At 40.6% G+C, this 27,097-nt stretch overlaps 1 protein-coding gene across 1 annotated transcript in view; it reads right to left on the bottom strand.

The window, feature by feature from the left end:
- Positions 1-3,216: 3,216 nt before the first annotated feature.
- LOC108797432 (pendrin-like) overlaps positions 3,217-27,097 on the bottom strand; it is a 68,018-nt gene continuing 44,137 nt past the window's right edge. Inside the window, exons 9-21 of the mRNA XM_018569020.1 lie at positions 25,773-25,920; positions 25,514-25,627; positions 23,138-23,215; positions 21,913-22,008; positions 19,539-19,645; positions 16,003-16,072; positions 14,632-14,724; positions 14,449-14,544; positions 13,848-14,075; positions 10,374-10,428; positions 7,383-7,522; positions 5,390-5,482; positions 3,217-3,264 (exon numbers count right to left, since the gene is read on the bottom strand). Of these exons, the coding sequence (XP_018424522.1) occupies positions 3,217-3,264; positions 5,390-5,482; positions 7,383-7,522; positions 10,374-10,428; positions 13,848-14,075; positions 14,449-14,544; positions 14,632-14,724; positions 16,003-16,072; positions 19,539-19,645; positions 21,913-22,008; positions 23,138-23,215; positions 25,514-25,627; positions 25,773-25,920 (1,366 nt within the window). The remainder of the gene's footprint in view (positions 3,265-5,389; positions 5,483-7,382; positions 7,523-10,373; positions 10,429-13,847; positions 14,076-14,448; positions 14,545-14,631; positions 14,725-16,002; positions 16,073-19,538; positions 19,646-21,912; positions 22,009-23,137; positions 23,216-25,513; positions 25,628-25,772; positions 25,921-27,097) is intronic.

Raw genomic sequence — 27,097 nt, 5'->3', positions numbered from 1 at the left:
TATATATATTTGATTTGATTGCTGTTGAAATTGATGGTGACAAGGTCTCTTTAAGCATTACATTTACTGTCATTTTCAAGTTTATAAGAGTCCATTTTGAAGCCACTATCTGTTAAAATATCACAACCTAAACTAATACATCATGTATGTGTTTTAACACACGATTCCTTATTATAAAGTGAAATCGTAATTGCCAAGGATTTCACTTTATTATACATAGTTACATAGTATTTGGGGGTTGAATAAAGACATACGTCCATCAAGTCCATTATATATTTAAAAATGTTATGCTTAACCATTACACTGCTGCACCATCTCGCAACATAAAATATCTTATAGGTCAGTAAAGGGGTATACATTGTTCAGCATGGGATATTAAAATTAATAAGCAGAACTCTCACATGAAGAAATCACATAGTCACATTCCTCTATTCATGCCACAATCACCGAAAGCAGCATTTAAGAACACCTCCCTATTCCATACTGTGTATCAAGGCATCAGTGTCCATAAAAATACTCCTTTATTTCCCACATTACAAACATGCCATATGTACAAATACCTAAAAACAAATCATTGCCATCATACTCTTTGATACAATATAATTCACATTATGATATTTCTAATCCTCTATAACAAATAGACATGTAATCATGCAGAAAATTAATTTTGTTTCACATCGATTCGGATTTCTTTCCGATTTTGGATCTGAAATTCTATTTGGTTCGTTATTCGGATTTCGTGTCTGTTCGTATTTTCGTTTCGGAAAGATCCACAACAGGAAGTCACGTGACTTGACAGCCAAAAAACCCCATCTGATTGTCCAGAGAAGTCACATGTCCGATTTAGTTTCATTTTGAAGGAAATTTGGACGGATCCAAATTTTCTTTAAAGGAACATTCGGATTTGTTTGCGTTCGGGCGTGTTTGAATTCAGAAATTCGGATGCATCTGAATGCCCAAATTTTACAACATTTGTATGACTATCAATTTGGAAGGAAACAACATTTACATGTCTAATAACCATTTGTATATATTATAACAAGATTGTATTATTTTATTCCTCAACACTTGTGCATAATAGGGGGCTAACTGTTCAAAATACTGCAGATTGCACAACATCTCAATGAACCTACACATACAGGTATAACATTATCTCCATCTTCCATTGACACACAAAACTATTCACCAAAAGGGAGCTAGGGCAACAATTTTCCATAACACAGTAGGTGTCCACCATAATCTAGAAGAGCTAGTGCCACATTTAAGGTAAACCTAGCAGTGCCATAATAATACTAAATTGTATGTTGTGCCTTTACAGAGCTTTAGATGTCTGTGAAAAAGATGTTTGTAAAATATGCCCCCCCCCCCCCCGAAAAAAAAAAAAGTCCCCACCTGGATTTAGCTAAACTAATAGGTAAGAACCTTCCATTGGATAAGTGTTATGATCTGGGGTTGCTTCAGTTGGTCAGGTCTAGGTTCAGCAACACTATATCCCCAAACAATGAGGACAGTTTCCTAACTGCATATACTAAATGACCAGGTTATCAATGGATATTTTTCTTCCCTGATGACCCCGGGCATATTCCAAGAAGACAATGCCAGGATTCAACGGGCTCAAATTGTGAAAGAGTGGTTCAGGGAGCATAAGACACCATTTTCACACATGGACTGGCCACCACAGAGTCCAGACCTTAAACCCCTTTGAGAATCTTTGGGATGTGCTGGAGAAGACGCAGTGGTCCAACTCTCCCATCATCACCACTAAAATGAATGCAACTCTGGACAGAAATAAATGCTGTGACATTGTATAAGCTTACTGAAACGATGCCATTGCAAATCCATGTCATAATCAAAGCTAAAGGCCGCCCAACAAAATATTAGAGTGGATGACCTTTTTTTTTGGCCAGGCAGTGTATTTCTATTGGTCCATTACCATGAAATATGGACTTGCTGGCCATCGAGAACCTATGAAAAGTGGAACAAGGTGGGCCGGTTCTTGGAAGTGTTAATATTTTGAATTTTAGAGTGGACTGTGATGTGTGGTACTTGAGACACTCCAAGAAGATGGTTAAAGGTAGCATTTGGTTCCTTCATTGAAGTGCTGCAGCCTGTTAAGAACCATTACGGAAATGAGAGGTTACTTTTAACATGTATTAATGTTTCTAATACGTTTTAGATGGAAGGACCCTATCTAGTAGATGTGAATTGTAAAATGTGAAATGCAACATGTATACTTTTTATGTGCATAGCTAGTGTGATTGAAGCCGTCATTGAAGTCAATAAACACATATAATTTTTGGCATAATCTACACTAAAAATGGAGGTAAATTGTGTCAGTCCATCCACAGACTTGTGAGTAGTCAGACATGCAGGAATAATCTGACTGCTCTTAGGAAAAAGGGAAAGCAGGGCCAGGCCCAAACATGGAATCTTGCCTTGGTCAAGCTTACAGTATATCTCTGAGGGGGTGGAAGGAGGAGGTAACCACAGCATTACAGCTGTCTGATAAGATTATATCCCCTGCAGAATGGCTGGTTGCGGCACCATACACAATTAATGTCTATGGGTGGAAATCTAGATGCCCACGTTGCATTAAATCTGCTCAGCTTGTAACTTCACCTCCATCTTTGCAGTTTAATTTTGTTTGGTTTATATTTATGCATCACAATTCTGAATTCAAGAAAATATATCATTTAAGATTTCACATTCATGTTGAGCTCGCCCTATGCTGCACAGTCAGAAATGTTTTAATAACCTAACAAGTTTCCACAGGATAGCTATTCTTGGTCCCCTGTACTATGCTCAGTCAGCAGCAAGGCCTATACAGTACATAAACATTATTGCTTTGCTGGGCTTAGGACATTTTGGTCAAGGCCACAAATGCAAACTGATCTTCCGACTAGTCCGGGGTTGCGTCTAAGTCCCAGTCCAGCTGGTTTGTGCTGAAACCAACTAAGCCCTTGAAATTAGTAGTCAGGTGAATTCTGCAATGCTTGTGTTGTGTTGTTTGTAGGTTTTATATAAATATTTCCTGAGATGTATAACCAAGAAAATGTCTTTTAGCTGTGGCTTCATTTAGAGCTTTTTGCACATGGCTTTACATTGATCTGTTTTAGCTTCTTTACAGTAGCATATGTTTCCATAATGCCACACTGTGTGGATTTGCATGGTTATATTACTGATTACTGCATACTGGTCTGTATGTAAAATCATCTTTTAGCTTCTGTTGTTGGAGAAATTGCTGCCGTTGGAGTCTTCATATGTCTGTTTTGTTAAAAGCAATGTTAAATATAATAATCAATCATACAATAAAAATAAGGTTATTCAAGAAAGCAAAGGAAAGAACAATATTGAGGTTAAAAGTGTAGCAGGACCAGACTGATTATATTTTTCTACTATTGCCGGATTAAAGGAGAACTATGAGGTGAGTGCTTTTCATTCATCCTCATAGTTCTAGCCGACCTGTGACAATGAGACTGTCACAAGTCGGCTCAGTAGATCGGGAAGTGAGCGAACACATACCGGCGTTCACTCACCTCTCGATCCTGTCACAGCTCTCTGCCGTGACAGGGGAGGGACTGGATTCCCCCCTCCCCGCGCGCTGACTGGCGGAACGGACCGGGGAGGGGCGGGTACAGCTGGCTCTGCCTCTAGATAGGCAGAGTCAGCTGTCACTCACGCAGCTGGGCGGATCCAGGCATAATTGTGGGGATCCGCTTCAGCTGCGGCTTCTCAGTATACCGCAACCTGTAGCTCGCGGTATACTGAGCTTAGGGTGACGGGAGCCTTAACCCCATAGTTCTCCTTTAAGACCCCTGTCAGAGATCTCTCCGAGGAGATCCCTCTAAAGTGACGGGATTTTCCCACCTAGACAGTTGTCAACAGAACATGTTTCCTATTTGGAAGATGTCCTCCTACCTTCTGTTCCTTTGACAATTCAAAAATCACTTGCAGTACCAGAGACAATAGTCGCAAGGACAAAAATGAGAGTGATTCTCCCCAGCATAGACACAAACAGCAATACAAACCTTACAGATATTCTAATCCTTCTAAATTCTAGCCAAACCTAAAATAGGTTTTGTCTTCATATAGTCTTTAAAATGAACCCATCATTAGAGAAATACAGGGGTTACCACAGCTGAACTCCTACTGAAAATGCTAGTAGCCTGGCTGTTATGCTGACCCATTATGAGTACTGATCTGGAGCTAGTATGTAGATTAGAAAAATCCATGAAAACTCAAATCGCGTTGTCGGCCGATGACAGTCCTAGACCGCCATGAACAAAAACGAGCACATATCAGAGACAGATTAGTAACAGCCATTAGTGATTCTGGAGCGTCACATTACTGCGCCCAAATCACTTTGATCGGCTGCAGTCAAAGCGGTGTGTTTAACTACTTCAGGACTGCTGTAGTGTATATACCTCCTGGTCCTAAAGGAGTTATACCAAGCACCAGCAGCAGCCATGATCTTGGTATGGTTTTTTTTAGCAGGCGATTCTCTTTTTCTACAAGTAATCCTGGTGACTATACAACTGCCTAGATCACTTGTAGCCTGCATAGATGGCAAGCATAGGTGAGAAGCATATATTAAAAAAGCAGAAAAGGTGAGGCGTTTCCCATAACAGCACAGTGCTTGACTGGTTTAGCCCCCTTGCCTTACTGTGTTGGGGTCATTTGTAATGCCCATTGCCTGCATGGAGTCTATATATTCTCCCTATGATTCTGCAGGTTTCCTACCAAATCATAGGTGATTAAGTTAGGTTGACAGACATTAGGTTAACTTGCTTGTGACCAATCTGGCCCTATAGTTTGTAGTCCTCCCCCATTATATAGTTTGTATCTGTATTCTCCTAAATGTAAATTAGGTAACACATTCTCCAGGGAGGGGTGGGAGACCCCTTTGTAAGGCTAGAGTAAATAAGTAGATATGGGAAGTCTTCTAGACTAAGAAGAAACCACAAATATCAGCTCTAGTTAGGTGTGGCTGGCTATTAATGTCCTGACAAACGTATGTGAAGCTCACGTTTTTGTGTTTCATTGAAATTTGGCTAATTTCTGTGTTCCTACAGGGTCATACTCTTTATCTTATATGAAGACTTTTCAAATTGTGAAGTAGGTCCCAATTTTACATTCTCCTAAGAAAAGGAATAAAGCATCAGAAGTACTATGTTGGCACCACTGGCAGTGTTGCCCAAGAAATGGAACATGCATATTCATACTGGGACAAAAAGCTCAATGTCGACCATTTTGGGGGGGGATATCTTCCCTTCTATCGCCACCCTAGCTTTAATTCTGTGAAAACATCTGGTAGAATATATTTAAATGTATGTTCTGCAGTAACTTATTTTAAGCTGGCCAGTGAAATATGTATTAATGAAAGGATTACCTCTTCCTGAAGATTTAATGTTATATGTGCCGACCTGTACCCTGTCAGTTCTTTCATTTCTACCATCTGGTCAGAGTCCTGCATACGTGATGTCTAGAAAAGGGAAAAAGGGAAAACAATCCAAATTTTCATAATATTTGTTTCTTACTGATCAGATATATAACATGCATCCATCTACTACATGATCCGAACTATTGGTGGGTTTAAGCCACCTCCCAAAAACTCTTTTGGACTTAAGAATGTTAAGGGACCCACCTCCAACTGTGAAGCATCCCGTGCTCTGCCTCGCTAATTAATGTTTTCATTACATCCTATTTACTATACACGGCATACAACACATGCATACCATGCTCACAGTAATTTCACTTATTCTTAGCATTTCAACTAACAGAACACACACACCAATAAAAATGTGACAGAGGATTTAAGAATTCCCAAATCTATCTAAAATAAAAGAATTTTTTGGCTTGATATAGGTCTCTATCTCTGTCTCAATACATTATACAAGATGGGTCAGCATATGTCCTAACCCAGGGATAGGCAACCTCGGGACTCCAGCTAATGTGCAACTACAAGTCACATGAGGCATTGGAAGACTTATAGCCATGACTCCCAGAAGCAGAGACATGATGAGAACTATGCTCATTATCAGTTAGCTGTTTGGGGGGGGACAGAGAGAGAAAATAGACAGAATGAGAGACAAGAGAGACACACAGAGAGAGAGGGAGAGTTATTTGGTTCAGGGCAGACTTGTGGATGGGGTTGTCCTGTTACCTACACTCAGACATGGAGTTATGCACTGGTCACACCCTTTTCCCCAACAAAGTTAGAATTCAAATGTTCTCTGGGATGTGTGTGGTAAATAGACAGACTGCATGCAGGCTGTAATGGAACAGTCTGCAGATCTTAGCAGACCCAGTCTGTCTCACCTTTAGCCTGGTTCCAGAAAATTTTAGTATACATCAGGCTGTGCTCACACAGACCCCCTTTGAGGGAATCTCTTTTCTGTGTTTGATGCAAATAGAATGCTGATGAATAAACACAGGCAGAAAGCCCTTAAATGCACTTGGATGTGTGTCACACAAGCTGTCATTCTTAACTCTGGTCACAAGGTGGCAACAGCACTCCACCTCCCACTGCTCTTATTAGTCACATTCACCCAATCAACAAGTTCTGTGTGTATGTATGTATATATATTAGGGCTGGTAAGGATTAAAATTTTCCTGTTCGATTAATAGAATTTTTTTTTAATCGATTAATTATAACGCACATACTCGAGTACATGTACCGATACTTTTGAGCTCCAAAACTAGACTATAGAAACATTCAAAACTTAGGAGGCAGCTGTCATGTGTAAGGAGCACACGGAGCTCCTGGGATTTGTACATCTCTGTTATAATGTATGATTTTGTTTTTATAAATATAAATAAAGTGATGCACAGATACCAGTTTTGCGAGTAGGAGTACTGGCCGAGTACTTACAAGTATGAGTACTGATACATTTTTGTTTATTGTCATGTGACAGTTTTTCTAAAACAATACAGACTAATGATTTCAGGACAGTGGTCGAGTGCCAGAGCCAGGTCCCAGCTGCAACCGCTGCAACCCTGGTAGTTCTCATGAAAATGCCAAGTATCTGCACTGGTACTCGAAAAGTATATGTGCATCCCTAATTATGACCACCCCATCAGTACTTCGTTGGGCCACAAGATAACTCCACGAGATGACTTAGTTGGGCCGCCTCGTGACTCCACGAGATGTTGAAAGGTGATGCGAGGAATCTGACACTGCACTGTTGCCCTTCTGTTGTCTTATACCAGTCTTGCCACTCTCCGTTCTGCCCTAACATTGACTGGTCGCTGACGGCCACAATTCGCACGTTCAGACCCAGATTTGCGGCTGACAGTCCAGTCTTTAAACACTTTTACAATGAGCCCCTCTTGAACATTACACATAGGCAACACACAAATGTGTACAAATAACTGGAAAATACCATATCATGTAGAGGATTGCTACGACGACACTTCTGCTTTTGTATGTGTAGAACAGCATCGTGGATTGTAAGGAAGCATATGTCAGGTTTTATAGTGTCTTGGAAGAAACCACATGATTCCAGTTGTCCAAACACCTTATCTGCAAAAAGCAATGTATTTCAAATTAAGCAAGCAGCCTAATCCATTCAGAGCTTTCTCAGTTCTCCCGCTCTTCACAGCTAGCCAAACTATTATTGAGGGACACAGAATTCAGAAGTAATTGGGTTATACTGCCACCTACTGGAAGACTAGAATACTGGCAAACAAAAGAAAAAGTCAAGTCTGGCATAATCACTCCCATTCCCAGTATACCACAATTATGTAACAAGCAGCGCTGAAACCAAGACCATAAACACAGAGGGGTGGGTTCTGTGTCCCTTAATGTACTTTCGAAAAAAGATTTTTTACAGTGAATACAAAGATCCAATTTTCTTTCTCGTTCATTGAGGGACACAAGATCCAGAGATAATGGGACATCCAAAAGAAGTCCAACTGAGGGGTGGGAAACAGCACCAAAACACTAATAGACCCACATAATAAAACAGTAAAACTGGAGCTGCCTGAGGGACTTTGTACCCAAAACTCACATTAGATGAGGCGTGAAGATCCACCTGTGAACAGAAAACCAGATGGCACCCTTGTAGATCTGGGAAACAGAAGCATAATGCCGAAAAACCCAAGAAGCACTCACAAATCTAGCAGAGTGTGCTTTGACAGGAAAAGGTGGCACCTTATCCTTAACACCATAAGCTTAAACAATGATCTGTCTGAGGCACAGAAAAATGGAGGTTCCCTTCAGAGGGACCTTCAGGAAGGACAAAGAGGGAGTCAGTCTTACTAATGCAAGCAGTGGTTGAGAGGTAGACATACACTGCATCCAGGCAGGAAGGGGAAATCTTCTACTGGGACCAAATAGAGGGACAGAAGCACAATGTACTGGTTGAGATAAAAGGCTGAAACTACCTTGGGAAGTAGGCCTTATTCCTTGAGAAAAGGTTCTCTAGGTTCTATACAGGACAAAGCCACCAATTCAGATACACACCTCCAAGAGGTGATAGTGACAAGGAACTTTGCGGGTAAGAGTGGAAACTGGAATATCCCTCATAGACTCAAAGGGTGTTTTTGAGTCTATGAGGTGTCCATGTGCAATAGTAGATCTTCTGGGAAAAGGACTTCCTGGCTTTTTACATTGTGGCAATTATTGTGCCTGAGAGGCAATTATTGTGCCATACATTGTGGCAATTATTGTGCCATCAACACCTGGACTTTTACATCTATGCTGTTAAAACAGCCACCGAGCAGGAGCAGGATGGTCCTTGCGACAAAAGATCCAGTCAATCTGATGGAGCCCACAAAGCATCTGCCAGGAGTCTGATCAGGTCAGAGCACTACACCTGTCTGAGCCAGTCCAGAGCTATGAGTGTCACCTGAATGCTCGATCTTGCAGAGTAGACGAGGAAGGAGTTTCAGGGAAGTAAAAGTGTAGATCAGCTTGTATTGATCCCAAGGAGCCACCACAGAATCCTCTGCTTCCGCTAGAGCATCTCTGCTGGAGCCGCTCTGTGGGTAACTAACACAAAACACAAAGGTCTGAAAGGTGCTCAAGCAGCGCTCAGTGCCCAAAGGTCACATTCCAGCCAGGCCCCACAATCGTCCAGTACGGCCCCAAAGCTATTCCTAAGGATACGACAATATAGATAACTGCATAAAGAGATGAGCTCAAGCAGTTTGGAGATAATGTTTTGATTGAAGAAGAAAAAATATATTGAAAAAAGAGAAAATGTCTAGTAAAAACAGTTAAACCTTTCCCATTTGAGAAAAGACAGCCATCTTAGTAGGACACTAGCAAAAAAACTGAGGCATGATTGGAGTGGGAAGGTTTTTACCAGTCATCAGTTATATTGGCCACTGTTTTTTTGTTTGACATTGTTCAGTTCCTCCTATATGTGGCAGTATAAACCAACTGTCTCTGAATTCTGTGTCCCACAATGAAGAACAAAGAAATGCAGTATAATTCTTCAAATGGAAATTCTTAAAATGGAAATGCTTCAAAGCTCATTTCATAGAAAGGTTGTTTTTTTTAGGTAAGCACATGTGGCAATACAGTATATATAATAATTCACTGACCAAAAGTCTCAACTACCACTACTATGCACTAAGCTACTATGCTATAACTACAATTGATATGTGATAAATATCAAATACTGCACAGTGCTGAACTTAGCAATATATAAAACCCTGTACAATGAAAGATCCTAAACAGGCTAATAGATTATTCGAAATTCATCCCATGATCCTCCAATACATATAAACCCCTTCAGCATTTATTGTATATCACGCATATGCGAACCATACATATGTATATGTAAATAAACAACAAGTGCAATCCAAACACATATACACTTTAAATGTGCTATCCAATAGCAAACGCTATTACAAAGTGGAAGGCGTGCAGTCCAGGAAGTCCAGGAAAGTGTAAATCTCAGTGCTGTATCCAGTAAAAACTATTCATCCACGCAGTGTGGTATCCAATAGCAACCATGCATCCTCCACCCCTTGCAGGGTTTTATATATTGATAGGTTTAGTGCTGTGTAGTTTTATTATTCATCACATATGGCAATACTCTACAAACCCTTAAGACTGATGACAAATGTCTAACCTGTAAGGAAATTGCTCTTATGGGCATACATGTTGATTCACAGTATTATGTAGTTGTTTGCTCTGCAATAGTTACATTGATATATTCTATTAATTGGGATTAGTTATATCCTTATATACATGAAATGATGTAAATAAATATTGGATCAATTATAATTAAAAAGAAAACAGTAAAAAGGTAAAAAAGGAAGAAAAAAAAGGCAAGGCCGAGACAACTAGGAAGGGCAAAAGGAAAATAAAGATTTGAACAATGACTGTACTTTCACTGAGAACCAAGCCACAGTCAACTTACCATCACATCCTGCAATAAATACATCCACATCAATCCTCTGGAATTCTTTATAAATCTAAAACACAGAAGAAAATCCCATGGAATAAAGAAGAATATTTACAAAGATACAAAACATTCTCAGCTGTAGGCTTTAGCAATGAAATAGTGGAAAGGAGAACTATGAGGTGAAATCACTCATCCTCATAGTTGGCGCTGACGTGTGACAATGAAACTGTCACACGTCGGCTCTATTAATCGGGAAGTGAGCGATTGCATACCTTTGTTCGCTCACTTCTCGATCATCTCCCTGCAGAGAGCCGTGACTGCAAGTCACGGCTCCCTGCAGGGATTACCCCCTCTCCGATCCTCCAGCGGTGACTGGAGGAACGCAGCTGGGTGGATCTCGACAGCATTGTCGGGATCCGTCCCGGCTGCGGCGGTCTCAGTGTACCGCGAGCTGTAGCTTGCGATATACTGAGCATTGGGTCACGGGAGGAGGTTAGAATATGTCCTCCTGTGACCATTAGGAGAACTATGGGGAAAAACATTTACCCCATAGTTCTCTTTTAAGTAACAAATATTATTTAATGTTAGTGACTCAAATAACTTGCTAACAATGAATGAGATTATATGCTATATATACTAGAATACATCACTGTTTATTTTTTATGAAGAAAAGCTGTTTAGGTGTATAATTAAAAAAATAATTTTAACCTTTGCAGTGGGGCTACAGAGGGTTAAGTCCTCATTTTCGTCTAGGGTGTAAAATAAAAGTTATACTCACCCTGATCCTCGGAGTCAGCTTGCTCTTAGACCGGTCCTTCCAGCCTCTTTTCCCCTCTGCTCCAGCTGTCTAAGGTCCTTGAGTCATCACTTCCAATACACTGTGTATTGGATGTGAGGATGCCGAGGGACATACCTTTGCTGCAGTGGAGGAGGAGACAGGCTGGAGGGAGCTTTTTTATTTTACACCCTAGATGAAAACGAGCACTTAACCCTTGCAATTTTTCCTGGAGTTCGTGTTTGATATACAGTAAGGGATTCAAGCAACTAATGACATGCCCATTAGGAGATATGCCTGCCTCTGATTAAAGTCCTCAGGGATGAACACATTGTAGTGTGCATAAAGGTGGACCGAGACACACCCTGCACAGTAAGATGGATTAATGAGATTGAGCATTTGGCATTTTTGGCTTGAACATGTTTCTGACTGAGCGTTATGCTATTGGAAAGCCCCATAAACTGTAGACTAGCAGCTAACATCCCATAAAGTCAGTGTTTGTGTTAACTATTTACATGGGCGGCCACAGGATTTATATCATGCTCCTGCTTTATCCTGGGAGGGCTGCGTTCCAAATTAGACATGTGGAATATGTTTACTATCTAAGACTGTGCATACTATAGTGTACATACAGTATTTGTTATATAATTGGCCACATGATACATATCACTGGCAAGTTACTGTTAAATATGTGTAACACAATTACCTACTGAGCTGGGTTTGTTTACCAGTGTATTTCTGAGAGTTCCTGCATGATACAGAGTATTACATGTAACATAGTAAAACCTAGAAGAAACACTGACGTGCATACAACTGTTATCCATCATATCCACATGAATTTGTGTTTTGAAAGTTACAACAGTTTATAACAGTCACACTTGAGCTGAGCGCCTTTGGGTGTTTTTTTGGGCCAAATCGCTTGACTCCACTCCAAAAGAAGCTCATGTCATTTTTCGAGCTACAGGCGTTTAGCTACAAGCGACAGAATGCTTAGATGTGAACAGGGGCCATTGAAAACAATGGGATTCCTCCTGTTGAGTGTTGCAGCACTTAGACATTGGAGCTACACAATGCTCTGGTGTCAAGGGGCCTAATATACAGAGCTCAATACTAAAGGTGGCCATACACTAGTAGATTTTCAGTCGGAAATGTCCGTTTCTGCACAAACTCTCGTTCAATTATAGCTCAAATACCTCATCAAGCATAGTCAAATGTCGATTTCGGAAATCGTTCGTTAGCCATACCAACCAACCAATTTTTGACGAACGACGGGAATAATTCCTTTTGCGCATGTGCTGTGTTCTGTGACACCGATTCGACGCAATTTTTCAAAAACCTGACGCTCGCTAACCCGTTCACACGCGACTAATTCGCACCGCAGAATGACATTCTGACAGATGCTGGCAAAATATAAACTATTGGGTGGAGCTAGCGGTGTCAGCCTAACTGTTGACATTTGTCTGACACCTGTCATACGCTTTCCGCAGGTCCCGGTCAAATTTAAAAAAATGGGCGGAGTCGGCCGTGACATCACGGCCAGCTCTGCTCATTTGTTTTCATTCAATGACAGGCCACTGCCCTCAAATGACCTGAGGACAGTGGCCTGTCATTGAATGACAACAAATGGGCGGAGCTGTCCATGACATCACGACCATCACCGCCCATTTGTTCAGTGAATAACCCACTATGTGTGTTGATGGTATGTGAAGTCTCATATACCCCATTAAGGGTGTAGTTTTTTGTATGTTATTTTGATATTTGTCTACGATGTTATGCTACACTATTGGGTTTTTGTTACATTTGTTTCTTTTTGTTTTGACAATATACCTACGATCTTGAAATATGTAACAATTACATTTCATTTTTTTTATTTTAGTAGAGCTTATGACTAATAGGTTTAGTGTATGACAAATATATTTGTCATAGCCTTAGCTTAAAGCTGAACTCCTGAAAGATATAAAAGATAACAATTACTGCAGCTATGGCACTAGTATAGCATTAATAAATTTAGCTCAGACTGAGAGAGGGAGAAGGAGCTCAAAAAGCCAGTCAGTTGTGTTACAGTGCTAATGAGGGACATGCTGATAGAAGAATAGAGCAGAGTGAAAGAAATATGAGCATGTCAGTCTGCCTTTTCGCCTTTCATTGTGTAGTCACCGGCTTGGGAAGAGACAAAACCTGTATTTGTATTTGGCTCTGTTCACATCTAGGTGTCAGCCTTTTTGCGTGTTAACATTTAACATATTTAGCATGTTTTTGTGCATTTTGCACACAGGAAAATGCACGTTTTAGTATGCAGATTGAAAGACATTGCGGTCAATGGACAAAAGCGTGCAAAAACGCACACAGAAATGTGCAAAAGACAGAAAAGGCTGCAGTGTGCTGTGGGGCAGAACTGTAAATCTATGAACTGGATGGACAGAAATACAAATCCTTTGGCAGGTAAACCAGCTCCCATATATGTATCTCATCTGTGTATTAAGCGATTTGTCTGGAGTTCAGTTTGAATTGCTAGAACACACGCAAGCCTCATATAAAAACCACAGAAACACTGATGATAATTATTTGCAGCAGTCCATATGGAGAGGTTGGCTTATTAGTAAAGAATGCAGCCCGTACCACATTAAGCACAATTATTTAATGCCAGTGTATTTCCATATGCATTTACATTACAGCTTTATTCAATCTATGATTGCATTCACAAAATGACTTACCCCCTTTAAAACATCCACGGCTACCACATCAAGGAAGATTACTTGTCCAAAATCAAAAATGAGGCTGTGAATGGTGACCACAGGAACTGACACACTGACAGGGAGCTCTGAACTCCAATCTATTTTCAGCATTATGTCATTTGTGTTGGTCCCTTTGTCTTCTGCTTCATCCAGGTCATCATCCGTCTCTGAATCTTCATCAGTAGATGCGTCTCTCTTGATCCCATTCTAGATCAATGTATTAGAACATTTATTATATATGCATTTGATACCTGGACACATATTACTTCATTCTACTGATTAAAAAAAATACATACTTGGGGGACATTTATCAATTTTTGTTGCATCATCAGTGTGTTTTAAACTGTTGCATTCCTGATTCCTAGTGCATATAGTGACAGATTTATTATCCTAGTTTATGTTTCATTCTTACATGCGTTATGGAGGAATATGTTGCAAGAACACAAAAAAGCATAAAAGAAATAAAACTTTGCGGTTAGTTAGCATGACATTTTGGTCTTTGTGCCTAAAAAGTTTGTCGCATACACATTCATAAATTCCCTCTGTTTTTTAATTACATTAGAAATAGAACAAAAGCTACCTCATTTGCTGACATTTTCTTTTTCTTGAGAAGCTTGTTAATCTTCTGTTGTGCCTTTGTTCTTTTGGTAAAAACTCTCACAGCATCAAACCCAACCTATCAAAAATATCTGTGTATGTTACCTGGTCACAGTGTGTAAGCAGCTAAGAAATGAACACCTCCTGTGCTGACAAAAATACTTACAACAGATTTAACGCCATCTTTCAGGCTATCAATATTGCCATAAAAAATGGCGCTGCAAAAGCGGATAATTTTTATCCCTTCTGGCTCTTCAACCTATAAATCAGAATAAACAGAATAATAGTTTAGCAGGCAAAAATCTGGAAATTGTAACAAAAAACACTTTCAGGTAAACGTGAAGTAGTATTATAGTATTAAAGGCTGGGTGTTTTTTGCCTTAGTGCATTCTCTGCATCAAGGCAAAAAACATCCAGCACTTTTCAAACAACAACACAGAATATAGTATATAGATCACTAGTTTTCATCTACAAGGCCTGGTATTTAAAGTGGAACCTTTGCCATGTTTTTACTGCTCTTATAGAAATTGAGGGGAAATCTAACATTTGCAGATGTCACTGAGACAGGAGTAGAGGTGAAATCTCCTAATAGGGACTGTTGTTCTGGTGACAATTGTCATTGTCAAGACATTGCTTCCTTAATCACTTTTGGAGAGATTTCCTTTTACTTTTGGTAATTTCTTCAGAACAGGAACTGAGGGAAAATCTCCTCAATGGGTACACGGATGGCAATAAAAAAAACATGATAGAGGTTTTAATTCTTCCACGCTATATAAAATTAAAAAATTAAAAGTTTCACTTGGAGTTCCACTGTAATCGCATGAGATTAAGGTGAGTTTTAATTCCAGACATCTAAGCTGTTAAATTGTGGATATTATGCTAAGACCCCATCCAACCTCACCAAGAGCGTGAACACAAGCATTCAAGCAAAGCACGTTTAACGCCATTATTTGTTAATGACATCCCAAACAGAGCAACTTCTGCATGAGCTTCTTTGCCGCATTAGTCCTGCCTAAAACAACCTATTGAAATGAATGGGCTGCCCTATGCTGATGTGTTACAAAAAAAGCCAGCGTTCATGTGCACATCAAGTGTGAATATAATGGCAGATGTTTTTGACGTGTAAAGTATATTTTAGCCACTCCATGAGCTAGTTTTATTTAGGTTTTTTTAATGTGACCCTGTAAGTGTAGACATATGAGAGGCACCACAGTGAACTTTGTGTAAACTCTAAGGTTATCATTCTCATCCTTGTATCTCTTCCCATTGATCAGGAACAAAAACACAGCCATAATGTCGAAACTACCATCCTGTTTGTTTGTCTAGGTCAGTGATTAACTAAGTATTGAAGCCAAGTCCATGATGACAACTCACAGTCTGAATTATTAAAGATCAAGTACACAGTAGAAACTTTCATATTTTTACACTTAAGGCTTTCTTTTATTAGTTAAGTTTGCTGTTGTTAAAAAAGCTAGGAGTACCATGATGAACGTGTTAAATATTAGGTAACGATTTCCACGTGCTGTTTCATACATACCCTGTGGTATTTTTGAGTATCTCTGTAGATATCCGTACCAGGAATATTACCAAGGGAACTGTAGGATGGACTGAAAAATACATGAAAGTACAGTTGATACATATTTTCTATGAAAGGCTGTATAATATTTTAGCTCAATATAATGAATGGTTTATAAAGCATTATACTACCAATTAGGGCTGCAACAACTAATCAACTAAGTCGATAATAATTTATAATGAAAATTGTTGTCAAAGATTTTCATTATCGATTAGTTGGACAGTCGATTAGTTCTCTATTTTGTACTCGCACTGATAGTCAGACATCAAGGTGGCGGGACTGCCAGCAGACATGGCCACACCACTCCTGGACTCGCATCGAGCACAAGTGTGCTTTCTCTAAAGATCGGGTCACCCTAGGGAAAAGGTTTCAAGAGTCCCAGCATTCAGGGGAGATGGTGGGGAACTGGGGGCACACTGCCTGTGTCTCTGGGATTGTGTTGAGCACTGATGTGGGGAGCCTGTGTGAGCAGGGAGGCATGGCAGTGGCAGGGGGGGGATCTCACTGGTGTGTTATCTTTTGTATGTGTACTGTGTGTATTATGTGTTGTATGTCTACTGTGTGTTTTATGTGTGTTGTGTGTGCTATGTGTTGTATGTGTACTGTGTGTGTTATGTGTACTGTGTGTGTTGTATGTTTTATGTATACTGTGTGTTATGTGTACTGTGTGTGTTATGCGGCTGTGTGTTATGTGTTGTATGTGTGTTGTGTGTACTGTTTGTTAAGTGTTGTATGTGTAATGTGCGTGTTATGCATGTTATGTGCACTGTGTGTTATGTGTGGTATGTGTGCTGTGTGTGTTATGTGTTGTATGTGTGCTGTGTGTACGTGCAGTGAGTGGGGTCAGTGGCGTAACAACCAATGTGGAGGGAGGGTGCAGCTGACCCGGGCACAAAGATTGGGCGATGGCCAGGCAGTGAACACAGTGCCTGCAGAGTTGTGCACAGGAGAGGCAAATGGCGGTATGCAGAGCTTCACGTGCTGTCTGTCCAGCAATATCCTCTACCACACCCAGCTAGGAGAGAGCTAAGCGTGGCGAGATACATTTTTTTTATTTTAGCCAACTGGCTCACATGTTGCACATGTTGCATATCAGGACGTGGATTCAAACGTACAGCCAAAGAGTGTCTGGTGAGAGGAGTCAAGGAGAGAAGTCCACTTGGTAATGTTTTGACATTCTGTATGTCAGGGATGAGAGCTATGCAGAAAGAATGAATATGATATGTCCATTAAACAATACACATGATTTAAATAACTGTTAATTTAATAGCTAATATTTGATAATTAACTAAATAACTAATAATATTTTATTAAATATGTAAACAAAAATGTATCCAATTAGTCTGAAAAATTTTCGGCCAACTAATTGATTATGAAAATAATCGTTAGTTGCAGCCCTACTGCCAATTTTTGACCTTTTTTAGCAGCATAAGTCATATAATGACTTGAATCAGCTAGAATCAATGATTTGACAGAGTGTGCACGTCTCATTAGTATAACCTGCCAAACAAGCTAGATGTTTTTCTCTGCTTAGCAATCTAACAAAGGAGAAGAGAAGGAACATATTATTAGTGAAGCTGAATATGTTGATCAACATTGCCCCTTCCCCCTAGTCAGAATCCACTCCACTATTAGGTGTAGTACAATGTTGGTCTCCCAATAGCTCCAAAGCCTTGGAGCAACAAATTCAGTCATAAGTGTTCTGTTAGCTCTACCTGCCGTATCACTGTAAAAGCTGTGTAAAAGCTATGGTCTGGTTTAAAAACTGGAGATAGGTGTCAAATCCAGCATTTTTGTAATTCTAGGCAGCATTGCAAGGGTTCTCTGTTACAAAGCAAAGTTTGATGGAAGCAACCATTTCTCAAACTTTGTGCTGCATATTGGTTCAAAGACAATGCATCACAGGTATTGATTTGTGGCAGAATTTAAATGCAATATATTAGATGAAGTGGCTGATTTAAGAATGTTTTTGCTTTGTGACAGATTCCTTTTAACTCCAGAATAGGTGGCACTGGATGTGAGATATTCATTATTGGTGGTTCTGGAAATAAACCATTTCATTGTGTAAATGAAAAGTAAAATATACTCACTACTGGACACGCAGGAAAACGGTAAACAGCCCAAAGACGATACCAACCAATAATCCTAAATCAATATCCAAGAGGAGAGATGCAAAACATGTGAAGAGCCAGATAGCCTAGAATGAAACAAGTATATAATCTTCATCAAAACTTTCATATAAGGCCATCTTATACATTTCCCACGGTACATACTGCTGTGTAAAGACAACAGGCTCTACATACTACACCATTAGAACTATTTTCAGCCACTAACTATTTATTTTATTTTGAATGGGTTTGATAATGGTAGCTTGATTGTAAAGTTACCACATCCTGCCAAAAATGTAATTTAATGTTTTAGACAGACCTCTTATAGTTAAAAACTAGTGATGCACCGATACCGATACTAGTATCTCATCACTTGTGATGAGAGAGCATGGAGCCGACTTCCCGGCCAATCAGGAAGCCGGGCAGCGTGTAATGACGAGCTGCCTGGTTTCCTGATTGGTCGGGAATGACGCAGCACCCGGCATTGTGATTGGCCGGAAGCTGGCTTCATGCTTCCTCGTCATCTCATGACGAGGGAGCATGGAGCCGGCCTCCCGGCCAATCAGAAAGCAGAGCGTCACGTCATTACACGGCGCCCGGCTTCCTGATTGGCCGGCCAGACGGCTCTGGCTGGGTACCGGAGGAAGGCCGCGTTCTGGCTGGAGAGGTCCCGGGGGTGACAGGCTGGACATACCAAGGTAAGAGGGGACTTTCTTGTTAATCGGGAAGCTGGGTGGCAAGTCTTTGCACGCTGCCCAGCTTCCCGGCTAATCAGGAAGCCAGGTGGCGAGTCATTACACGCCACCTGGCTTCCTGAATGGGACTTCCATTACTCGGTAATTGGTATCAGCGAGTACTGAAAAAGATTTATCGGTACTCATACTCGGTACCAGTGTATCGGTGCATCCCTATTAAAAACAATTTTACCCAGAGGAACGTTTAAGTAAGGTGGTGCATGTCTTGAAATCAGTAGTAGTCTGTGCAGGGAACCATCCCTTTAAATGCTATGTTCATAGGTTGGGCTGGTCATCATGGACCATGTGACCAAAAAGAAAAGACCTCAACGGCCTAACTCCGTATATAGTCACAAGCATTTAAGGCAATCATGCTGCACTTGCACCAGTCGAAATGGTTGACATTTGGCAAGCCAATATTCTCATCCAAATGAACTGTTCAGAAGGCACAAAGGCAAACATACAAGTTGACTGACCCAATGCTTTTATTTTAAATGCAATATATTAGATGAAGTGGCTGATTTAAGAATGTTTTTGCTTTGTGACAGATTCCTTTTAACTCCAGAATAGGTGGCACTGGATGTGAGATATTCATTATTGGTGGTTCTGGAAATAAACCATTTCATTGTGTAAATGAAAAGTAAAATATACTCACTACTGGACACGCAGGAAAACGGTAAACAGCCCAAAGACGATACCAACCAATAATCCTAAATCAATATCCAAGAGGAGAGATGCAAAACATGTGAAGAGCCAGATAGCCTAGAATGAAACAAGTATATAATCTTCATCAAAACTTTCATATAAGGCCATCTTATACATTTCCCACGGTACATACTGCTGTGTAAAGACAACAGGCTCTACATACTACACCATTAGAACTATTTTCAGCCACTAACTATTTATTTTATTTTGAATGGGTTTGATAATGGTAGCTTGATTGTAAAGTTACCACATCCTGCCAAAAATGTAATTTAATGTTTTAGACAGACCTCTTATAGTTAAAAACTAGTGATGCACCGATACCGATACTAGTATCTCATCACTTGTGATGAGAGAGCATGGAGCCGACTTCCCGGCCAATCAGGAAGCCGGGCAGCGTGTAATGACGAGCTGCCTGGTTTCCTGATTGGTCGGGAATGACGCAGCACCCGGCATTGTGATTGGCCGGAAGCTGGCTTCATGCTTCCTCGTCATCTCATGACGAGGGAGCATGGAGCCGGCCTCCCGGCCAATCAGAAAGCAGAGCGTCACGTCATTACACGGCGCCCGGCTTCCTGATTGGCCGGCCAGACGGCTCTGGCTGGGTACCGGAGGAAGGCCGCGTTCTGGCTGGAGAGGTCCCGGGGGTGACAGGCTGGACATACCAAGGTAAGAGGGGACTTTCTTGTTAATCGGGAAGCTGGGTGGCAAGTCTTTGCACGCTGCCCAGCTTCCCGGCTAATCAGGAAGCCAGGTGGCGAGTCATTACACGCCACCTGGCTTCCTGAATGGGACTTCCATTACTCGGTAATTGGTATCAGCGAGTACTGAAAAAGATTTATCGGTACTCATACTCGGTACCAGTGTATCGGTGCATCCCTATTAAAAACAATTTTACCCAGAGGAACGTTTAAGTAAGGTGGTGCATGTCTTGAAATCAGTAGTAGTCTGTGCAGGGAACCATCCCTTTAAATGCTATGTTCATAGGTTGGGCTGGTCATCATGGACCATGTGACCAAAAAGAAAAGACCTCAACGGCCTAACTCCGTATATAGTCACAAGCATTTAAGGCAATCATGCTGCACTTGCACCAGTCTAAATGGTTGACATTTGGCAAGCCAATATTCTCATCCAAATGAACTGTTCAGAAGGCACAAAGGCAAACATACAAGTTGACTGACCCAATGCTTTTAATATAATACAGAGAAGTAGCCCATCTTGGCTGGTTCTTTGGTAATGGGGTGCTTGATAGTTTTAGCTTGACAGCTAGCAAAGCTAAAGCTGGTCATACACCTCTAGATTTTTTTCTATCAGAATATGGCCAGATGGAAAAAGTGCAACAGATTCCTCCATCTACGCTAAACTGTGTGGATGGAGGAATCTCCTCCTGGGTCAAGCTTCATTTTATTGTAAGTCAGCCCCGCTGTCTCTCAAAATACCTGAACAATGCCTGCATCCAATCAGATTGTACAGGTATTTTGACAGCCAGCAGCGCCGACTAACAACAAACTGAAGCTTGGCCCAGTGGGAGATTCCTCAATCCACACAGCTTAGTGTAGATGGAGGAATCTGTTGCACTTTTTCCATCTGACCATAGGCTGATAGATTTTCTATAGATTTTTTTTCTATCGGTGTATGGCCAGCTTTAGAAAAGGAAAAAACACTCACCTTGATGTAATGGATGGTCCTTACTTGAGAAGGAAGGGGGTTCCCTTTGTCTACATGCATTTACTATCTCTTTAGTATAGTTTTAACACATTTTACACAGAGAACCTTTTTAAGAAATTTTCTGACTAAACATAACTAAGTTATTTGTGTATCATCTGAAAATGCAATTGTACTGTTGAATAAAAGAATGCTCCAAGGTAAATGCTAGGTTGATTGTCATATATAGTAGGTAACTGTTAACATGGATGACAATTTACAATGATTATAGCTATGAAACAACACACATGTGACATAACATAGTATGTTCAATGTAATGTTTGTAAAACATTTCCCTTAGTGATCCATATAGCATAGTCAAAACCTTTGGATTTCCACAATTTGCTTCATGGATTTGCTTCTGCAGCTTCAGAAATAAAAGGCACAAAATACTGTGCCATTTAGTTATGTAATATGCTGTACTGCATTACCTTTTTTTTGCCTGTGAAAGTACGAATCACCTATAAATGGAGTATGACATTATTCCTTAGAATCCAGTAATTCCACTGTATATTAGTATTCTATGATTAACTGAAGTAGACATCTACATTGAATAGTGTTATCTCTCGTTTTATTGAAATAGAAAAGCTTGAGAAAAAGTTAATATTTGTGTTGATGCTTACTGTATCCCACTTGCTTTGTCTCCACAAGCGAGGAACATCCGCCACCTGCCAGAACATCCCCTTTAGGTTACATACAACTATGGCAGCCAAAACAGACTATAAAGAAAAGAGATGTGCACATTTTACAATATTTTAGGATGTTTTGCAATGGAAAATATTATGATAAAAACATCACAAAATGCATTAGGAGTAATGTGCGTTACAAAATAAGTTCAATCACATATTTAACAACATGTGGTGATAGTTTTAAATGAAGTAACTGTGATGACATGGTGATCAGTTTAGGAGTTAAATGTGTATTGGTGTTGAGTTATGTTTAATTATGTTATACTGTGTAACCTGGTTATCAAAAGACTATCAGCACCATCCCTCGTTATCTCACTTTGTACTCTGAAGGAGCTCAGAACAATGACATTCTGGCCAGGCTCCTGCTATGGCTGTCTGGAGCTCGTTAGCAGGGGAAGCCCTGTGGTGTTGAGCAGACCGATTGTCTGGGGAAGGCAGGGTGGATGTGATGGGATTATAATCTGATCTCATCACTTGCTGTATAAAAGTTTGTGCAGTTGCTCAATAAATCAGAGTTTGTTTCACCCTACACTCGGGTCTCGACCAGTGACTGGGGAAACTGGGAGCTACAGATCAGCGGGTTGCAATATCTCCTGAGCAAGGAAGAATACAACGGCGGACATACTCATCCTGATTACTGGGGTCTGTCACAGTAACTACCTGGGCTGCAGCAATCATATTCTTTCTCAAAAGTCATCTGGGACCCAGGGGGCTCTGGCTGCATACTTATGGCCAGCAAAGATGGAAGGTTGCTTAGCCTAGCTGGAGAGCCAAGGTTGCCTACCCCTGGCCTAGAACTAACTGTACATGATTAACACACAGGAAGGTATTGCTTCTCAAGGAAATGTGTTGAGTTTCCATAGGTCACTGTTACATATCTGTGTGGGGGATTTATTGATTACGCTTTATTATAAGTTGGGAAGCTCAAGCTATTTATTGTACATTTATATATCAAGCACTCTACTTCTTCCTATTCACATATGGAAGACTCATTTTTTTTACATGCATTGGCTTTCCCTAACCTTATACTGCAAGATGAAAATATTAATTCTGTGTCAGTCAGCAACCATATGTAAATCTGTGTGCAAACCTCTTTTTACAAATGAACTACAATGCAGTATTTCCAATTTTCATGAGTCTTCCCACAGCTGTCACTCACCTTTTGCAGCGGCTCCAGGTATTTACCAACTGACAGCAAGGATACCATGACAACTGCTGCGGTGATCAGGCCAGCAATCTAAATAAAACGAAGAACTGATAAAATATTTGGGTATTAGGTACCAAAACTGGAATCGGTAAGAATTCTGTAATATAAATATTTGTTTAGGGCATTTAAATTTACCAAAGAAAGAGGGGGGAGAAAAAGTGGCAGAACAGATCCTGACAGTGGACTGGTCAAGGAGCAGAAGAAAGAAAGACATGGCATAGTGTAAAGTACTAATGGAGAGTGGAGAGAGGAGGCAAAGCAGCAAGACCATAGAAAACTAGGAGACGGTCATGCACAGGGGGACAAACGGCTGAGGAGCAAGAAGGTAGAATGGGAACTGAGAAGAGACAGCAAGACCTCATTGTGGCTAAGAGGCTGAGGAAACAGATATGGGGCAGCTGATGGTGAACTTGTCACAGACCTACCCGGGCCGGAGCTCCGGGTCCGTGGTGCGCCGTCCTGTCCATGACGTCACGGCCAACTCCTCCCACTGGCCGCGGCGCCTCCTCAAAAGCACAGGTGAGTCACTCACTCGGCGTTCTATCGTTGTGGAACGTCGAGCGAGTGACTCTGTGAGAGACAGATCGTATTTCAGAGACAGTTAGAGAGTGTGACACTGGAACTGCTTGAAAGGGACCAGCAACGGACCCATGCACAGAGGTTGCCTCCTTCCTCCCAAAGACCGGGCTTGACATACCCATTAACCACACACAAGAACCGCAAGTACAAGGGCATCTTCCCCCACCTATTAGTAGCTACTTCCTAACGTAATCTGCTAATGCTAAATGATGAACTGTGTCAGTTAGTGTAAACAGAACCCCATTGAATTGGAAGTGAATTGTTTATTGAATAGCATAAGGATACTAGTACTAACTATACCTGCTATATATGTGATACACCCTCACTTCACCTCAGTGAATACTTCCTGCTAGCATACATCAGATTTCTGGGATACTGAGGTCCTGGGAAATTATTAACAGGAACCAACCTCATCCTCTTGCAAAGCACTTGGGAACTACTATTCCCTCACCCCTCCACAGTGTCTTATTCTAAGTACCATATCAAATTATTGAGGCCCGTTAGCTCTAGTGGCAACAAGCCTCTCACCACTCATAGGACGGGGTACATGATGTGGAACGGTTCCCCCTCGCACTGTGTGTATTGGGGTTCTGCCAGACTGACCCAACCCCTTAATCCTTGAGTGCCAGTTGCGCAGCTGAGATCCAAGAATAAATTGTACATGCTGGATTGTGACAGGACTATTGGAAGAGAAAAAAAGACATGAGGTGTTCATTGACTAAAGAGGGGTTGGTAGTGAAGATACAGGGGGAAGAGATAGCTGATATGTAATGGGGAGAGAGAAACTAGGCAGATTGGGAGTCAATCTGAGACCAAGGAAAGAGTAGATAAAGCGGAAGCTGATCATGGCTGGATTATGGTTGAGCTAACTGTGGAAAACTAGAAGAGTAGGCAAATCAGATGCTGATTGCTGCTGAGGTGGAAGGGGCAAAGCAAATGGTGATTGTTGCAGGGTGAGAGGGAGGTGGAAAAGGATGTGTTTGTGGCTAGTGGCAGTCAAAATGGAAATGGTCGTGTTGGAAATAGGGACAGGAGGCCCAGCATGCTTTATAGTCAAACCCCATGTGGTAAATATATACACACATTGTTTATGTATTGTTTTGTGTTAAAAACATCAAATAAGTTACATTGTGTGTAGACAGGTGCAGCCGCAAAAAATTTGTTTCGTTTAGGATTTTGTTTATTTCGGGTCCTGTATGTGTTTCGTTTTGGGTTTCGGATTCGTAATTCGGATTCGTAATTTGGACGAATTTCTGATATTTGGGGTTTTTGCGCGAACAGACGAATGAATTGGCACAGTTGACATTTCTGGTTGCTTTGCTCTAGTCTTCACTATTAAAGGGACATTAGAATCCTTTTATTATTTTTTTTATCCGTTTAAACGTTGACAGTGCATGCACAGAAACATGAAGTAATGTTTTGTTTTTATCTTCACATGCTATGAAATCCTCTTTTTTAAGTCATTATCCTAAATTTCTAATTTTGTTTCCGAATCCAAAATTGCGGACCTGGATGCTTTCGGATGAATTCCGACATGGTACATTTCGGAAATTTGTGGATTCAGAGCATCCAAATTTCCGCAATGTACCATGTCCGAATTCATCCGAAAGCATCCTGATCCGAAATTTTGGATTCGGAATTTCGGATTCAGTACGAATTTCGTACAAATTTTCGATTCGGAACGAAACTAATCGCACATGCCTAATTGTGTGTATATAAACACAATAATGCAACGTAATGCTTCCTCACCTGTGTTTTACCACCAGTACTTTCTTGCACAGCAGAACGGGACAGGGCAGTTGAGGCACAAAAGCAAGAGAAACATCCACTGAATATATTGCTAATGCCAAATGCAATGAATTCCTATAAAGAAAACCAGATAATATAATGTATTTCCCATAACATATTTTTGTGTATTGGATTTTTTTGCACAAGATACATTTTACATATCTGTCTCTCCATGTATGGATGGGGCTATGTGTAATTGTTATATGTTTCTATACTGTACCTGGTTTCCGTCAATTTCATAGTTGTACTTTATGGCATACACTTTTCCCAAAGAGACAGCTAGGGCATAAGCCAATATTCCAATGGAAATGGCAGGTACAATCATCTGAGAGAACAAGCTTACATCTGGTGCCACAGGTGGAATGAAGCTGTGTTTATAATAAAGAAAAAAACATAACATTGGAAAGTATGGAAATTCGAAAAACCTCTAATGTGATAATTCTATCCCAAAGCAAGAGCAGTACCAGGAAGTGGTACATTTTGTAACTTAGAATGACCATAAGTAGAGGCAAAGTTAAAGAGTCCAATGTGTTGCCACTGGAGTTTTTTAACTTCACCCACCCCAACATGCAAATTTCTCAATTCATGTAACTAATGCCACACCCCCAAATTCTCTACAACTATATGCCCAGCATGAGACAATACTATTAGAGTCTCAGTGAAGAAACTTTCAAGTTACTTGGTACACCTTTTGTTCCTGTTCACACCTAGACATTTTTACGTGCACACAGATGTGCACGTAAATACGCAAAACATAAAAAGCAATGCATACATATGGGGCTCATTCACACTGGTGCGTTCGTCCACGGGAAAAAAATACATGTGCGATTTTTTTGGCAGATTTCACAGCATTCTGTCCCCAACAGACTGTAGTGTAGCCACAAAGGCACGCAAAACCGTGCATCTTCTAAAAATTCTGGGTTTAAACTTGCGTTTTTACGCTCATAGAACGCACTAAATTCCAAACGCCTATGTGTGAATGGAGACTTATAGTAACATACAATCACAACTGTGGGGAAGAGGAACAACTGCAGCACGGCTTCAGTAAGTATAAACAGAATGAGAATGGGGAAGTGATATCATATAAAACATAAATTTCATTTTGGTGCATCCCTAAGTGATGCAATTACAAAAAAATGAATACAAATTCTAGTTTTATCAACAGGACAAATTATTTTAAAAAATGCTCACTTTTTATCTACAATAATACTAACAAGAGGCTGATGTATAAATCTTCCAACCATGCATAAAGCTAAGTGAATGCGATTCACAAGGCATAACCGCCACTAGTTGGGGCCAAAGGGCATAGGATATTTCTGTGCTCCTCAGCTCCAAATAATGGTGGTAAGTGCAAATAGCATTTGACCAGATGGGTGGAGGGTGGAAGATTTGTACAGTAGCCCCTAGTTGTTTTAAAACCAACACTGGTCAAACCAGAAAAGAAGCGTATTTGAATTTTGTTGCACCTTTTATCTGAGGCTTGCATAGAAAATAGGACAACATTGTCATAAGAAAGCCTTGTTAAATATATATATATGTTATATA

The sequence above is a fragment of the Nanorana parkeri genome, unplaced genomic scaffold (assembly GCF_000935625.1).
Source record: "Nanorana parkeri isolate BGI_ZX_2015 unplaced genomic scaffold, ASM93562v1 scaffold1276, whole genome shotgun sequence".
Lineage (NCBI taxonomy): Eukaryota > Metazoa > Chordata > Amphibia > Anura > Dicroglossidae > Nanorana > Nanorana parkeri.
This window is presented reverse-complemented; position numbering and strand designations above follow the sequence as displayed.